The sequence below is a fragment of the Rousettus aegyptiacus genome, unplaced genomic scaffold (assembly GCF_014176215.1).
Source record: "Rousettus aegyptiacus isolate mRouAeg1 unplaced genomic scaffold, mRouAeg1.p scaffold_m13_p_3, whole genome shotgun sequence".
Classification (NCBI taxonomy): domain Eukaryota; kingdom Metazoa; phylum Chordata; class Mammalia; order Chiroptera; family Pteropodidae; genus Rousettus; species Rousettus aegyptiacus.
The window spans coordinates 150315589-150332308 of NW_023416306.1; the positions used below are offsets into that span (position 1 = coordinate 150315589).

The 16720-nt window shown below is 33.6% G+C and overlaps 1 protein-coding gene, 1 non-coding gene and 2 pseudogenes across 8 annotated transcripts in view; 2 read left to right on the forward strand and 2 right to left on the reverse strand.

Annotated features, from left to right (window-relative positions):
• The window catches only part of PCNX1 (pecanex 1), a 132963-nt gene that overhangs the window by 85156 nt on the left and 31087 nt on the right, over nt 1-16720 (forward strand). For all 7 annotated transcript variants that reach the window (XM_016139937.2, XM_036218103.1, XM_036218102.1 and 4 more), the window contains 10 exons: nt 385-556; nt 1017-1127; nt 3650-3741; nt 6697-6806; nt 7212-7317; nt 9464-9556; nt 11834-11984; nt 12668-12809; nt 13493-13670; nt 16058-16166. In XM_016139937.2, the coding sequence (XP_015995423.2) occupies nt 385-556; nt 1017-1127; nt 3650-3741; nt 6697-6806; nt 7212-7317; nt 9464-9556; nt 11834-11984; nt 12668-12809; nt 13493-13670; nt 16058-16166 (1264 nt within the window). The remainder of the gene's footprint in view (nt 1-384; nt 557-1016; nt 1128-3649; nt 3742-6696; nt 6807-7211; nt 7318-9463; nt 9557-11833; nt 11985-12667; nt 12810-13492; nt 13671-16057; nt 16167-16720) is intronic.
• LOC118601059 lies at nt 4171-4276 on the forward strand. Its single transcript, XR_004950162.1, has one exon. It is a non-coding gene; the product is annotated as a U6 spliceosomal RNA (small nuclear RNA).
• LOC118614965 lies at nt 4469-5960 on the reverse strand (annotated as a pseudogene).
• On the reverse strand, nt 7691-7809 carry LOC118600550 (annotated as a pseudogene).

The following is a 16720-nucleotide window of genomic DNA, read 5'->3' on the forward strand; positions in this document are numbered from 1 at the left end:
TATGGCTTTAGTGAACAGTAGGCTATATTTTGGGGGGGAATCAAAAGTTATACACAAATTTTCAACTGTGCAAGGGATGTCCTTAATCCCTGTGTTGGTCAGGGTCTAGCTATGTACATGTGCATGCATCTGTTCTTATATATATATATATGTATGTTAAAAAAATGAGTTCATACTGATACCTCTTATTCAGTCCATTATCACAGGGTTCATTCTATTTTTTCTCCTCTCCAAATTTGTAATTCCCTTCTGGGACAGCCAGAAACTGGGTTTCCCCATGGAAACATTTTGAATCCTTAGACTATAAGCCATCAAAGATCTCAATAGCTAGTTGTGACTCTTAAAATTAACTAAACTGACTTCTTTTTTTAATATCATTTTCAGGGTCATAATCGTATCATTGCCTACAGTAGACCAGTTTATTTCTGTTTATGCTGTGGTCTTATTTGGCTCTTGGATTACGGTAGCAGAAACCTTACTACAACCAAGTTCAAATTATATGGAATAACTTTCACCAATCCGCTGGTGCTTATATCAGCCAGGGATTTAGTTATAGGTGAGTAATCTTTAAAGTATCTAATTTCTTATCTATCTTTTATACAGTCAATTCACTGATAAGTGGATAAATTATATAGGTAAGAATAATTTTGTTTTGTTGTTTATTGTAATCCTCTCAATGAGGAACAGAACTATAGGACTATTATGAAAGAAGCTAATAATGAACAAATATTATAGCAATTCTTCTGTTCTTGAAGTAGATGGAAGTTTCCTTTGGATTCTCTCAGGCTTTGGTTATGTGAAGATGATTGAAATAATTTTAAAAGCTGTTACAGTTGAAAAGATTATTTAATAGCCAAGCAGTTATGTAGAGGGACATAGTTTTAAATGATATCTTTAAAAAATTACTGGGTGGTGTATGTTAATTTTGGATCTTTTTATCATTTATTTTATGATTAAAAAAATAAAAGGATGGATAAGGTATACTATTTTTAATATACTTTTCTTTCCTTCTGTAGTGTTTACACTCTGTTTCCCAGTAGTATTTTTCATTGGTCTTCTGCCTCAGGTGAATACATTTGTAATGTACCTTTGTGAACAGTTGGATATTCATATCTTTGGTGGTAATGGTGAGTACTACTTTATAAAAATTAAAAATTACAGTATTACCTTTACAGATCATTAAGTAGCAAACTGAATATTAAAATGCTTTTTCAGTTTTCATTTTAGAATTAGAATTAGAAAAAAAATACACTTGCTTAATAATTGAAGACTTAGCAGGAATTAAATTTGTAGATAGGAAGAAGCAGTCAAGTCTGCTTCTTTAGTGAAAGATACAGGAATAATGGTGTTGATCTGTAAGAAGTAATGATGCTATTGTCTAAAACTAAAAGTGATAATGAGTTTACATAGAACTTATATAGACTTAGAAAATATTTATAAAAAGTCATATAACCCAAATAGATTGAGCTCTGATACATGGCATTGTATTTGGATTTTGAACTGGCATATGCATTTGGCATGTCTATGTATTTAGTTTCAGTGTTTTGTGTGAACACCAAAACCAGAATGCTTTTAATGAAAGCATTTTACTAAATAACCTTTTTAAAAGTACCTCTGTTTCTAGAGTAGAATGTATGAATATGACATGATATACTTAGAAATGTATTTCCTTAATATATGTATATTTCATTTTAAAAATAAGATTAGTGTTACTCTAGATGATAATTTGTAGAACTTGAAAATAACCCTATGGGCAGCCACCAGGGTTAAAATATACTTTTATTTGGTTTAACCATTTAAAAGTTTACTGAAAGATATGTGTGTAACTAGAGAAAAAATATGAAAGGGAAAGGAATTACAGTAACTTTATAGTCCATTTCTCTTCATACATCATTTTTGCAGTCCTCATTTATCTTCCAAATATATGCATTGAAATTATCTCTGCTGATAAATATTGATATTATGACTTGTTTTAAATAGAAACTAAGACTTTTCTATGCTTCTAGAGCATTTTTGATGCTTTTAAAAATTTTTGAAAGGGATATGAATTAAGATTGGGCTGGTCTTTAGCATGGCTTAATGGATAGAAGACAGTTTCAATATTTAGGGACTATTATAGGTGCTATATTAATCTAAATACTATGGAAAAAGGTCAATGTATATTATTCATAACAATGGGCTTTGTCATAATTTATAGACTTGTACAAGGAGCTAATTTTTTAATATCACCTAAAGGGAAATTTTTCCTATATATTTCTTTTTTGGAACCATTATCCATATTTTAAAAATAAAAGCTAGCTGTATTAGCCATCTTCTATTCCTTATTACTAGTAATCCATTGGATCTCTGTTGTTGTTAGTAATTAGTCAGATCTGTATTTTTTTTGTGAGAATTAACACAATTCAATACAATTTACTTTTGTGGGTAGTACAAGTTCTGTTTATATAGGCTAATATCTTTCAGTGAATACTTAATATGTCTTCAGTTCCTTTTCAGGCCTTTGCAAGCTTCATTTTTCCCATACTTGTGTAAATATAATACAGTACATTCTTGAAGCATAATATAGGCATGAGTTTTTCTGCTATGTATAAATGTCCATTACTTTACAAGGTGAATATATTTTGTATCAGAAATTGTGGCTAATAGATAACTCTTTGTTTCATCATCTTTTGAAAGCACTGGATGAAGTAACTCAAAAATTTTTTCTCATTAAACTTTGTTTTAATGAATCTCAAAATTCTATGATAGATTTGTGGTCAACTTGTTTCCATTAAAAAGTATTGATTTTAAAAACTAATAACAATTGCCACACACACAAAAAAACCAAACAGTCTGCAAAACATTCTTTCCCTCTGAAGGTTTTACGATGCATTGCAATCATTAACCAGTCTTCTACTATTAAACGTAAATGGCCAAATGAGATAAACAGTTCTGAGACTGTTCTTCCACCACCGATTAAGACAGGGGTGGCAGATATTGGGAGTGATGTTCATTCAGCCTTCAGAGCTTTATGGGCACACTTGGTGACTTTGCCAGCTCCAGCCTCTTATCCATTACTTTGATGACACCTATAGCAACTGTCTGTATCATGTGACAAAAAGCAGAACAGCCTAGAAGAGGATAGTCAGAGAAGCTTTCAACACACGTGGGCTTGCCAGGAGTCATATCAACGATGGCGGCATTACCAGATTTCAAAAATTTTGAGCCTCCTTCTAGCTTTTTCCCCAAACGACAATCAGTGTTCTCCTTCAGTTCAGCAAATTTGCAAGCAGTGTGAGCTGTGTGACAGTCCAGCACAGCGGCATGTCCAGCACTGATTTGGCCTGGATGGTTCAGGATGATCACCTGAGCCGTGATGCCAACCACTTCCATTGATGGGTCATTTTGCTGTCACTGGCCACATTGCCATGATTTAAATGTCTTTGACAGACACATTCTTGACATTGAAGCCCACATTGTCCCCAGGAAGAGCTTCACTCAGAGCTTCATGGTGCATTTCAACAGACTTTAACTCAATCTTTAAAAAGCAGATGAAAAAATATTTAATTCTAGTTGATATTATACCATTTTAAATACTTTTCAGTGCCCTTTTAATATGTTTTTAAAATATATTTATAAAATATTAATTTCTTTTTCCTTTCCTGCCCAGCCACTACAAGCCTGCTTGCAGCACTCTACAGTTTTATCTGTAGCATTGTAGCAGTAGCCTTACTGTATGGATTGTGTTATGGCGCTTTAAAGGTGAGCAGTACGTTATAGTATGTTTTGTCTTTAAGGCTATTTTTCTATGTGAGGATTGTTTTAAACTGACTCATAATATTTCCCCCTCTCCCAGTCACTTTACCTTGAATTTCCATGATCTTTTTATGTTGAACATTATTCTCATGCTCTTTACTTTTAATTTGAAAATAATTTCATAGTTAACCATTATAAAAAGAAAATCCTTTTCCATAAAATAATCAGAGGTTAATATTAGAAACAAATTATTAAAAACTAGGCTGAGCATAGTAATAACAGTCTTCAGGTGGGATAGAGGTGGGCATAGTAATAACATAATATGGAGCTAATTTTAGATTTCTAGTTAAGAATATATATGCCTACTATTCATATCAAGACACTTTAAAACTTATAAAAATAAAGTTCAAAGACTGCAATTTAAGATACATTCTAGTGTTCACTTCAACAACACATATACTAAAATTGAAACAACACAGAGAAAATTAGCATGGTCCTGTACAAGGACGACGTGCAAATTTGTGAAGCATTTCATATTTTTAGGGGGAAAAACAGTTCTAGTAAAAATTAGTGCACTAAAATTAAATGTCATTATTTTCTTTTTCACTTTTCCAACAACTTATTATTATTAGTTAAGCCATGATTCAGGATCCCAGGGTGGGATGTATCCAGGTCTACCCTCACCGTCCTGGGAGAGGGATGGAAGACAGAGGAGAGGCGAGGCGGAGCCAGTTCAGATCTTCCCAAGAAATGTGCCTTCTGCCTGGCTGTCATCCCAAGCTGACACCCAGGATATGGGGCAGAAGGACTTGTACACACACCAGTACCCTTCGCACACACAGACATCACCTTCTTTAGCGGTCATTGCCTTCTCACAGTGGTGGAAGTCCAAGTAGTTCTGCCAACAGTTCCTGTCTAGTTCTGGTTGGGGAAACAGCTGTCAAAAGGGCAGTCTGGTAGTTCTTGATTTTGGTCTTCTGCCCTGTTGCTAGCTCCTAAAGATGCCCCTGAAGCAGCTTGCAGCTCAGTGTGACCCTCAGCAAAGACCTGAATGTCATTATTGGTTTAGAAGGATCTGGATGAGCCTTATTAGCTCCATTTTATTTTATTTTATATTTTTATTTTATTTTTTTATGGTGACATTGGTTAACGAAATCCAATAAGTTTCAGCTTTATACTTTAACAGTAAGACATATATATTTACACTCATTAGCTCCATTTTAAAAAAGTGTCACCAAATTGAACACGTGAACTTTAAATTTCTTGTAAACAACCGTTAACCCCTGCTGGTATTATTTTTTATGATTAATGAAAGATAGTGATAGGGATGAAAGGATGTGAAAAGTGACTCATACCATCCTTCCTTGTTTCATTTATTCAGTAGCATTTATGAAATGCTTACTGTGTGCCCAGTACTGTGCTAAACACCATTTATTTCCTGCTTTTGAATGGCTTACGTACCACTGTGATTAACAAGTCCAACAACACTTACTAGAGGGTGATGAAGATTTTGAAAACAGAGTTTTATATATATACCAGTTAATTATTACCTTATTCAGCCTAACAGGATTAATGATAATTTTCCAAATGGTAGCTTTTTAACCAAAATGTGAAGGACAAATAGGAATTAGTTAATTAAAACAGGGGAGGAAGATCCATGAAGTTGTAAAGAAAGTGTGTTGTGTATAGGAAGCAGCAAGTAATTTGGAATTGCTGGAGATTTGGGTACATGAGGAAAGATTGATTTCAGTCAGGCTGGAAAGATAGGCAGAGGCTGGATTGTACATTGTCATTATGATAAAAGACAAAATATCTTTTATCCTGAATGTGTTGGGGTGGAGATGAAAGGCTCAAAATATTCGAGGCATGGCAAGGAAATGATCAGCATTGCATTTTAGAAAGATTACTTGGTCCTCAGTGTGAAGGAAATGGAAATACAAGCAGGAAGGATCAGAAGTAGGAAGACTGTTGTGCTGCAATCTTGAAATTATGAGGGACTTAATTAAAATTGGATTTAGTGAATATATTTGAGAACTCTAATTTAAGAGAAAAGAGCCAGAATAGGCTCCAAGATGACTGACTTCTGGTTAGGGTCAAGTTTGTATAATTGGTTAGATATTGATATTAATGCACAAAATTTGAAATTTTGTGTTTAGTGAGGAACGTGATTATGTACTTTTGGACACATTTATTTGTTGATGTTCGTGGGTTACCCAGAGATGCATAGTAGGAAGTTATATTTAGAGAGGTTTGACATAGTGATTGATAAATTTGGAATTCATCAACAAAAATGAAGAGTAAGAAAAAGACTGCTAATGTGGGTTGACAAGAGAAATGGGTAAGGATAGGACACTGGGAAATGCCATTTCCACACGTTTGGTTGGCCTTCAAAGCTCGCTTTTATATTATTTATTTCTGAGAATATGCAGTTCATTCATTCAGGAAACACTGAATGCCTGCTCAATACTATAGAAGGTATAATGGCATGCATATTATATGAATAACAAAAAAATCAAAAAAGTAGCACACCAAATGTTAACATTTTATTTTGCTTAATGTATCATTTGTTGCCTTTTCCTACGCCATTATTATATAGAAAATCAAAAATTTAATCTACCAAGTTATTTTGTTCTTCAAAAGGGAGGACATATTTTAATGTAAACTTACTATTTAAATCTGAAAGAAATTGACAGCAGCATGTATCAGTAGCAAAAGTATTTATTATTCCTCATGTATAAATAGAGCTTTAGTAATCAAAAGAAATCTGAAGATGATCTAGAAGCTAGAGTCTAGCTCATCAAAAAGTAATCTAAATTTATCTGGAATAAAAAACAGTTAATAATAGGGCTAAAAAGTTTTTATTGAATTTAGTTATCTTTCTCCAAAATTCTGACATCCAATGATTATATGATTATAAATTAGAAGAATATTCTTCTGTCATACTTTTTTCCCCTCCAACAGGATTCTTGGGATGGTCAACATATTCCAGTACTTTTCTCCGTTTTTTGTGGTTTGTTAGTTGCAGTATCCTATCATCTCAGCCGACAAAGCAGTGATCCATCTGTACTTTTGTAAGTGAAATCAGTTGTTATTGAATTAAAGAAATTTAAATAAGTTGACATTTCTTTCAAATTTAACTTCCAGGGTATGTTTTCCCAATGGCATATCAAAATGCTATTGACTTAATCTATATTTGGTTTCAAAATAGATTAACTTTGAGAGATTTTAATCATATTAGCTGAAAGTATTTGTTAATTTTTTCTCTGCTAAATATTAAAGCTATGTTTAATGAACATTTTTACTATATGCTTATTTGATGACATCTTAAACTTTTCAGAATTTATCATTTGTTAATGATTAAGTATACTTAGATCATTTAGTTTTTTATCATAAACTTTGCCATTTGAAATACTATTTTTCAGGTTAGATATGAATTTCTTTTTATTAATTATTTTCTCTGTTTTAAAAATATAAAGCTCTTTGGTGCAGTCCAAGATTTTTCCAAAAACAGAAGAAAAAAATCCAGAAGACCCTCTGTCTGAAGTAAAAGATCCACTACCTGAAAAACTTAGAAATTCTGTTGTAAGTTTAAGCTTTTTAAAATCATTAAAAAGACTTATGTTTTAGACAGTTCATCATGTTATATAATGAATACTTTTTGAAGGCATTTAATAATTGGAGGAAATGTATAGCTATATATAATAACTGTATATAGTTATGTATTATATGTTGTTGATTGCTTTTATTTAAAATTTTATCATATAAGCAATGCTCATTCCTCAAACTTGGTTTCTGCATAAAACAGTATGTCGAACATTCATTTTTAAGTCAGGTAAAATTAAGTAATTTCATTGTTTATAGAATTCTCAATCTTATTCAATTTAAACTGGAATTTGAAAGATGAGTATTAACATAAATTAGATTTTTTCTTTTTTTTTTTTTTTTTAATAAATAACACCTATAGCACCCTGTCTTCCTAGGTGGTCTCCCATCCCAGTACTAACCAGGCCTGACCCTGCTTAGCTTCCAAGATCAAATGGGATCAGCCTCGTTCAGGATGGCATGGCCATAGTTAGATTTTGTTATTTTTGTTACCATTCCTGGCGCACTGGGAACATCAAGGGGGTTTGGTTCTTTTCCGTCAATGTGGTAAACAATTATAGATCAGAGACATATAGGAAAAGTGAGATTTGTTAAAGTACGTTTCAAGAAAGAAATGGGCTATGCCAGAGATGGCTGTAGCCCAGCAGGGTTCTGGGAACATACCTTGTATTGTGTCTCTGAAAGGTGGTTACAGGCGTGGTGCTAGATGATTGGCATGTGAGGTCACCCTGCTGTTATATAACCCCTTGTTTACTGGTATGTGGTTACCCAGAATTCAGTCTGTTGTAATTAGATTCATGAACTTATGGGCATATGTATGATATTATAATGCTGCTATAATGAGCCTTTGGTAAAGAAAGGTCAGTACTTGTACTAACAGTATATGCGCAGATGCTTGTTGCCAGACTAAACCAGTGGTTAGTTTTGTGCTTTCTACTTCTTTATATTTCAGGATGTAATGGTAATCTTTAACGATGAAATGAGTGTTTCGGAGATGTCCTAAGGGAGGTCTCTGGGTTGGGCCTTCATTCCCCTGTTGCTCATGTCTACCTGTCTGCCCAACATTTTTGCTATTGATAAAAACTGTAATCTTGTAAGTCATCTGCTAGCCTTTTAGTGTTTTATTTCTCGAGGGTAGTCAGAAGAGAGGGGCGCGGCGGGAATAGAGGGAAGGAGGGAGGGAGAGAGAGAGAGAGAGAGAGTTTCATAGTTAAAGGAGAGAATGATAACCTGTGGTAATTTAATTATACTTAAGTAAATGTAGTCATTTAAAAATTTCCACGTTTAGTGAATTCTAATGTTGCCTGCATTTTTTTAGTAATTATTTGAAAAATGAATTTTGTAGATCATATGTTTTATGGAATAAAATAAAATTCTTCTAAGTTATTAGACTTATTTTCATTTGTTAAAGACTGAACTTATAAATCTTGATTAGAAACAATATTTACCTTCTGTGAACTTGAGCTATTCACGTAGTCTTTAGAAAACCTTAGAGAAGTACAAAACTGCCTCATAATATAATTTAAAGAATTTTTATGACTTTAGTTTCCATGATATTTCATGCGAAATATAGTAGGATACTTCTAAAACTAGCTTAAAGTATAAATCTGTGGGTTAGTCAACAACCAAAGATATCAAGAGGTTTCTGGTTTTTACTACAACCTCTAAAAGAACCAAAATCCAGTAAGTAAAATAGGATGTATGCCTGCAGTTTCAATATTTCAAAAGACCAATGAAAATATAACTTTGTTATCCAAAGGGGTATGCCTTATGAATGATACAGAACTTAAGCACCTCATTTCCTTTTTCCATAATAAACTTACAGGCCAATGGGGGAAAAAATACACAGCTTCGTTATAAAAGACTTTGTTATGATATCTTATATCGTATGTGGCACTAGATGCATTAGTTTGATTTCCTTGGTATTGCAGTGTCAAACTGAGATATGAGGAAATTGAGGAAGAAAATAAGACTTGTACCTGGTTACCATGTGTAAGAAATATCTAGAAGTGCTAAAAAATAAGATCAGTGAAAATTTGTTTCTTAAACTCTTCCAGCTAGGAATAAAGGAAATATATTTGTTAAATTTTGTGTCATTGTTTGATAATTCTGCTTTGTTTCACAGAGTGAACGTTTACAGTCTGACCTAGTGGTATGCATTGTGATTGGTGTGCTATATTTTGCTATTCACGTGAGCACAGTGTTCACAGTATTGCAGGTAAGGAATCCTTTAGTTCTTTTGGTTGAGAGAAAACAACTTAGTTTGGACTGATTTCGGATTTGATTTCGGATTTAAATGTTTGTAATGCTGAAATACATGAACTCCTCACAGTCTTGTTCTAGTACAGCTGGAAGCCTAGAAGCTCATGATCTAAGTCAGGCGCAGGTGTTGGTGAGGCCCCTCAGGTTTTGCTCCTCAGTACAGCCCTGCTTATCTGCAGGCCATGTAACCATTATCAGTGCCCTTCGTTCTGTTGTGCAGATCCCTGCTTCCACATGATGTCAGATTGATTATGATGTGCCTTCGCATAGTTTTCTTCATGTTTTTGTACTTTCGACCTTTATTACTTCACATGTTTTTTCTGTTTTTCTGCTTTGTTACCCCCACCTCCACCCCACATACATGGACTCCATCCAGTTACATATATCTTAGGCCTCTTGAAGCTGTCCCATAGTTCACTGATGCTCTTTTTATTTGAATTCTTTTCGTATGTGTATTTAACTTTGAATACTTTCCATCGTTGCGTCCTCAAGTTCACTAACCACCTGTAATGTATAATCTGCCATTAACCCCATCCATTGTATTTTTCATCTCAGAATTTATAATTTTCATCTTAAGTTTAAGTCTTTTTTTTATCTCCCATGCCTCTTAACTTTTTGAATATATAGAATTCAGTTCTAATTTTCTTAATGTCCTTGTCTCCTAATTCTAACTTCTGTCACTTGTGGGCTGGTTTTGATTAGTTGTGTTTTTTCCCCCTCATGGGTGATAGTTTTCTGATTCTTTGCATGTTGGTAATTTTTTATTGGATTCCAAGCATTATAAATTTTACCTTGTTAGGTATTAGATATTTTTATTATTTCTAGAAATATTCTTGGATTTAGTTTTTAGCACTGTTAAGTTACTTGTTAATAGTTTGATCCTTTCAGGTCTTCCTTTTAAGATTTGCTAGGTGAAGCCAGGGCTGTTTTTAGTGTAGGGGCAATATTGCCCCTACTGAGGCAACACCCTTCTGAGTACTCTAGCCAGTGCCCTGTGAGTCTTGAGCTTATCCAGTCTGGCTGTGGGAACAAGCGCTCACTATTCCTAACCCTCTGTGAGGGCCGGATACTGTCTTTTCTAATCCTTTCTTGTAGTTCTTTCCCTGATCTCCTGTAGTCCTTACACACTGTGAGGATTCCCCTGAATACCCAAGGGGAACCCTCTGCAGATCTTCAGATTTCTCTTTTGTGCAGTTTTCTCTTTGCTGTGCTGTCTACTCTGGTGAACTCTAGCTGCCTTTGTCTCTCTAGGCTCCTAACTCAGGGGGCCCAGGCTTGTGTGGGTTCCCTCCCTGCACTGCAGCCTGGAGACTCTCTCAAGACAGTAAACTAGGGCAGTCCTAACACTGACCTCATGTGTTTCTTTTCTCTAAGGGTTCACTGTTCATTTCCTTATGGTTCACATATTTTATTCTGTTTTGGTTGTTTCATGTGGAAGAGTGAATACCTATTATTACATTTGGCCAGAAGTAAAGATTCTATTATTTAATTTTATTTAACATTTTTTCCTGTTTTCTTCTCTTCCAATTTGAACTATTAATTCCTGAACACTCGCAAGTCGAGTCAGGCCCAGTAGGGCTTTAGGGCTCAGATAGGAGCCTCTCTGTGTCCAAAGTTTCTAAATATATGATTTTTAATTTCAATATTTGAAGGGATGGTACTTGATTTTTCCTCTTTTGTGAATTTCATCATACGTAAAACTCTCTTCTAATGATATATACTATGTGAAGGCACACAAAAAGATCACTTTTTTAATGCATTTAGTGGGCACACAGAAAGTACTCAATACTTTCTTTTGTGAAAAAAAAAAAAACATTTTTTTTCTTGTCCTAATATGCTCTTCACTCAGACTCAGTTTTATTTAGCTCATGTCCTTTATCTCTACTAGTTAAAATAATTTAATACATTGCTCTGCAAGTCACGTGGAACATTTTCACAGTAGCAAGCAATATACTTCAGGCCTGCCTCTCATTATATGATAGTGTGAGATACCAAAGAAAGTAGTAAACACATTTTTAAACATCTGTAATACATGAACAATCACTAACTTTCATAGCTTCCTTAATCAGAAAAACTACATAATGTAGAAATGTTCACTGTAAACAGATGTTTAATTCTTTGATTCTAAAATTGACTTTGCTCTTCTTAATAATCAAATGGAAAATCGAACTGACAAATTAGATGTTTTCCTGTGGGTCTCAAAATCATGTAGTTTTCTCCATTTTTCTTTTAGCCTGCTCTCAAGTATGTGTTGTATGCACTGGTCGGCTTTGTGGGTTTTGTAACCCATTACGTGCTGCCTCAGGTTAGAAAACAGCTCCCGTGGCACTGTTTCTCTCACCCTCTGCTGAAGACAGTGGAGTATAATCAATACGAAGTTCGAAGTAAGTATTTTATTATCACCTTCTTTTTAATACCATGGATTTTTTTCCTTTACTCTGTTGACAGCTGATAAATAAGTGTCATCAATTAACACTTTGGCTTGTATTTCTTATACTTAGGTTTGAAGCTGCAGTGAGTCAAACCTTTTGCAAGATGCTTTAATTTTAGCTGAAGTATAAGTATCAGTGCTACAATACCAGTTTTCCACAGAATAAAACTTAAATTGTTCTTAACAGACCTCATTGCTGAATCCTTTTGTGTATGTTTGTGACCTCTTTCCAGTCCCTAACCTTTTCCTCAATTTTCCTTGCCATATGCAGGCAAACCAATTCTCCTTAAGACTTTAAGTTTTAAAACCTTATTTCTTTTTGGGGAAAGTGGCAGTCTAATAATCTTCAGTAACCTTTTTCGTAAGAGTTACAGGCATGTGAGAAAAAGTTATGCTTAAAAACTGAGTTTTTAAGAATTAAAGTTTTAAATGAAATTTATCTGCATTTAAGTCAGTCTAAGTTGCAAAGCTGGATATGTCTCAAATCACAAAAGTGATTTGAAGTACTGGATTTCTTACATTATTTTTTTATTATAGAGCTGAATTTGAGTCGTAAGATTTTCCTTTTTCATTGCATTGCCAAACTATTTTATACATTAAATGACATGGTATTCTTGATTTATATTTCATTGTTAGATGCTGCCACTATGATGTGGTTTGAGAAACTTCACGTGTGGCTTCTTTTTGTGGAGAAGAATATCATCTATCCATTGATTGTTCTCAATGAACTTAGTAGCAGTGCAGAGACAATTGCTAGTCCAAAAAAACTGGATACAGAGTAAGTATAATTCTCCTGTAATTTAAGTTTGTTGGGAGCAGTCATAAGCAATGCCTTAAGTTATTCATAAAGTAGCAGGTGTTGAGTATCTCTTACCTCCAAGGCACGGTGAGATAAAAGAAATTCAGGTGAAATTTTGACTTCCCTTTTCTTAACATCTTTTTCTGCTCCTGCATTTCACTACTCCAGACATCTCATTGTCAATTCATATTTTATGACAGAACACTTATTAAATAGGGTTAATCTTTAATATTAGATGATAAGTTTGGGAAATGGTTGTTCTTATGTACTGTGTAAATCAAACCATATATAATCATCATATAGGCTTACCCACTAGACTGGGGACATATTTTTTATGTGAAAAATGATATTAATGTTAAAGCAATAGAAATACTGAGAAACTGGAGAAACAAATGTCAAGATTACAATACTGTTAACTAGTTTTGTAAACATGCTCATTTATATAAAAGATAAGAATCAGAATGCATATTATTAAAAGGGAATATTATAATAGTTTATAATAGGATGTGATTTGCTTAGCTATGTAAATCATTTTTAAAAATTTAAATTTAATATATGTATGTTATAAACTTAGTAAATGAAGTGGTGATCTTTCTAAAGTTAGTATGGTTTCTAAAGTTGTCAGTCATTGGTTGACGAGTTGTACGTTCTTTTTATTATAGATTAGGTGCTTTAATGATCACCATTGCTGGACTGAAGCTGCTGCGATCGTCTTTTAGCAGCCCTACGTATCAGTATGTCACAGTCATCTTTACTGTGCTCTTTTTCAAAATTGACTATGAAGCTTTTTCAGAGACCATGCTATTGGATCTCTTCTTCATGTCCATACTCTTCAACAAGGTAATTTATCACTGAAAGTAATGTCCCTATCTGTAAAAAATATCTCCTTAAGTAATATGCTATTTAGTGAGGATTATCTTTGCATTTCATTTGCTTCATTTTAAGTAATTTTTTTTTCCACTCAACCAGTTATTTAGGAGCATATTAGAACCCCTAAACAATGCTAGTGACTGTGATCCATGAAAGACATATTTCTTGCTATAGCTAGGGAGATAATAAGATTAAGTTATATGGAAAAACTTGAGAAACACTAAAAGTACATATTTTTAAATATATAAGATCTTCCAAAAGGGGTTGTGGTTTTGAATCATTTTAGAAATAGACATGGCACTAGAACTGGGCTATGAGCTGGTGGATAGACCAAGGGAGGAAATAACCCGGTAGCTGATCGAAGATGATAAGAGACGAAGGACAGCGAGGACGTGTGGGAGCAATTAGAAGTTAGTTTGAAGGTGAACTCTGGGTCTTCTGCCTCCAGCCCCAAGAATCTTTTTTGCTGAACCACACCACCTTTCTAAATGAATTAGGTTGCAGATTATTTGTAAATTAAAAGAGTTTAGATTTCATGTTAACACTGACCACATTCAAAGGACTTTGACATATATTATCCCATTTGATAGGTAACAGAGCTGAAGCATATGAGCAGCTACAAAGTACAATGAAAGCCCAATTTTAGGAAAGTTAGCCTGGTCAGCCACATTTGGGATGAATTGGGGAAGAGAGAACCTAAAGGTATGAAGAACAGTTTAAGAGATTGTGACAGTAATTTAGATGTTATAGAGATCTGACCTAGGATGGAAACCAATGGAAAACCATTAATCTGAGCAAGGTTTTAGTGATGGTCAATTTCAAAATATTGTGCTAAATATGGTGAAAAATAGCCTCTAAAATATTAGAATATTATATTTGTCTAACTTCTAATTTGTATGCATTTTTATCATTTATTTTCTCTTCTATTGAGCATGGTTAACCAAAGGAGAAAACTGGAAAGTTTATCAGAGAATTATTTCTAGAGAAGCATGTGGTGTCACACAAACTTAAATATTGGAAATTACATCTTATACTGGTTGGAAAAAAGTGAAAGTTGCAGTAAAATATAAACTAAATTCATTAATTTGTTCAGCAAACTGTTTTTAAAAGCAAACCACATTCCAGAACTGTGCCAGATGCTTAGGCTACATCACTGAACAAAACAGAGAAAGCTCTGCCTTAAGGAGTGTGCATTTTATATAATTACTTGATTGAACTTAACAGTGATAATCAGCAAGTAATAGTCAAGGGATCTCTTTAGATTTTTTAAGATACCATTGTAAGATGCACCGTTGATTTAATAACCTTTTAAGAAAAAATTAATGTATATAAAAATGTTTACCCACTAACCACTTATCGATGTAATTATGTATTATTTGTTCTTCAATATTACTGTCAAAATTTGAGTACAATCTGTTCCACATTTAGACCGAAGTTTTTTGGATCACTGCTTTTAAGCAGTCATAATAACATCTTGATAATATACATCCTGCTTTTATTTCCTGTCATTCTGATCACATGAATACAGGGATTGCCAGCATAATTTTGAGTCATAACGAAGAATGCAGGAGTTCATCTGCATTTTCTAATTGATTGAAGTTGTGACTTCTGTTTTAAATAGGAAGTTAAGCAGATTAATTGTAAATCAGCCAACTGATTTAAATATGAGGTGTTTAGTACATGAATCATGGCACCTAATTAGTCAGAATGTCTTGCTTTGAAGATTCTGTGATCTCTTTCAAGAATTGGACCTTGCACTGCCTGGTATGCAGAGGCAGTGTTAGGCAAATTCAACAATTCTGTTTCAGTGTTGAAGACATGTTCAACAGAACAGATCCTAATTTAAATAAGATTTAAAACTTTATTTTGTTTCCATTGACAATAACAATTGAGATTATGAACAGATGCCTAATATACACTACTAAATTTTTAGGCAACCAGGGAGTGACAACTATATTACAACTTTAGCCCTCCCTGGCTGCTTTCAAATTCCTCTTGACATTATATTTAACTCAGTTTCCAAAGCACAGAAATTTGAGGGAAATATCTTAGAATCAAAATATATGTGTATTAAGCTTTATAGACATCTAGATTTCCTACCTTTCTTTGTTTTACTTGTAGTGGTAACATAGCCTATAGAATTTTTTAAACAGATGAAACCAATCTATAAATCAGCTAGCTGTCTTTCTTTAAAAATATATTGTGTTTTGGCAGTTGATGTGTCTTTTCCTTTCATGCAAATGGCAAATAATCTCAGTGCCATTTCCCCATTAGGTAGAAAATACATTTTAGAGGTCTTTCATTTTCTTTTCAAATATCTGATAAGATTTTTACTGATTTTTTTTTTCCTCCTACAGCTTTGGGAACTCCTTTATAAATTGCAGTTTGTGTATACTTACATTGCCCCATGGCAAATTACATGGGGTTCTGCTTTCCATGCTTTTGCTCAGCCCTTTGCAGTGCCCCGTATCCTTCTAATAAAAGTTTTATGAGAAAGGGAAGTCATATCCTTGATGAGAATGTTGGTTTATAGGCATAACTTTTCACAGGCATAGAATATAGTTTACTATGTGATAAATTATCAAAAGTTCGCAGTCCTTTGAGTCCATACCTCTACTCCTTTTGATTGTTTAACTTGTATTAACATCTGTGGCCCACAAATCATCTGAATATAAGAAAAGTGTAAGATTTATAATTAAGTAAAACTAATTTTTACAACTAAGTAAAATTTTTAATTGTTATTAAACTTTATGTCCAAAATCTTCTATCGTCATTATTTCTTAAAAATACTTTCTAAGTAAAAGTAAAGGTTAGTGACCACGTACATGTCGAAATGTAGACTTTTTGTATCTGTAAATTGTAGTTTTAGCTTCTGGAAAATTAAATGCAAGCATCTCTACCCAAAAATGATATATGGACTTTTATCAGATACATGTTCGCAAATATATATTTAGCTCCCTTCAAAGCCTCATGCCAGGCTGTACTTTCTATCTGTGTCTTTTCACTGCTACCCTATTACA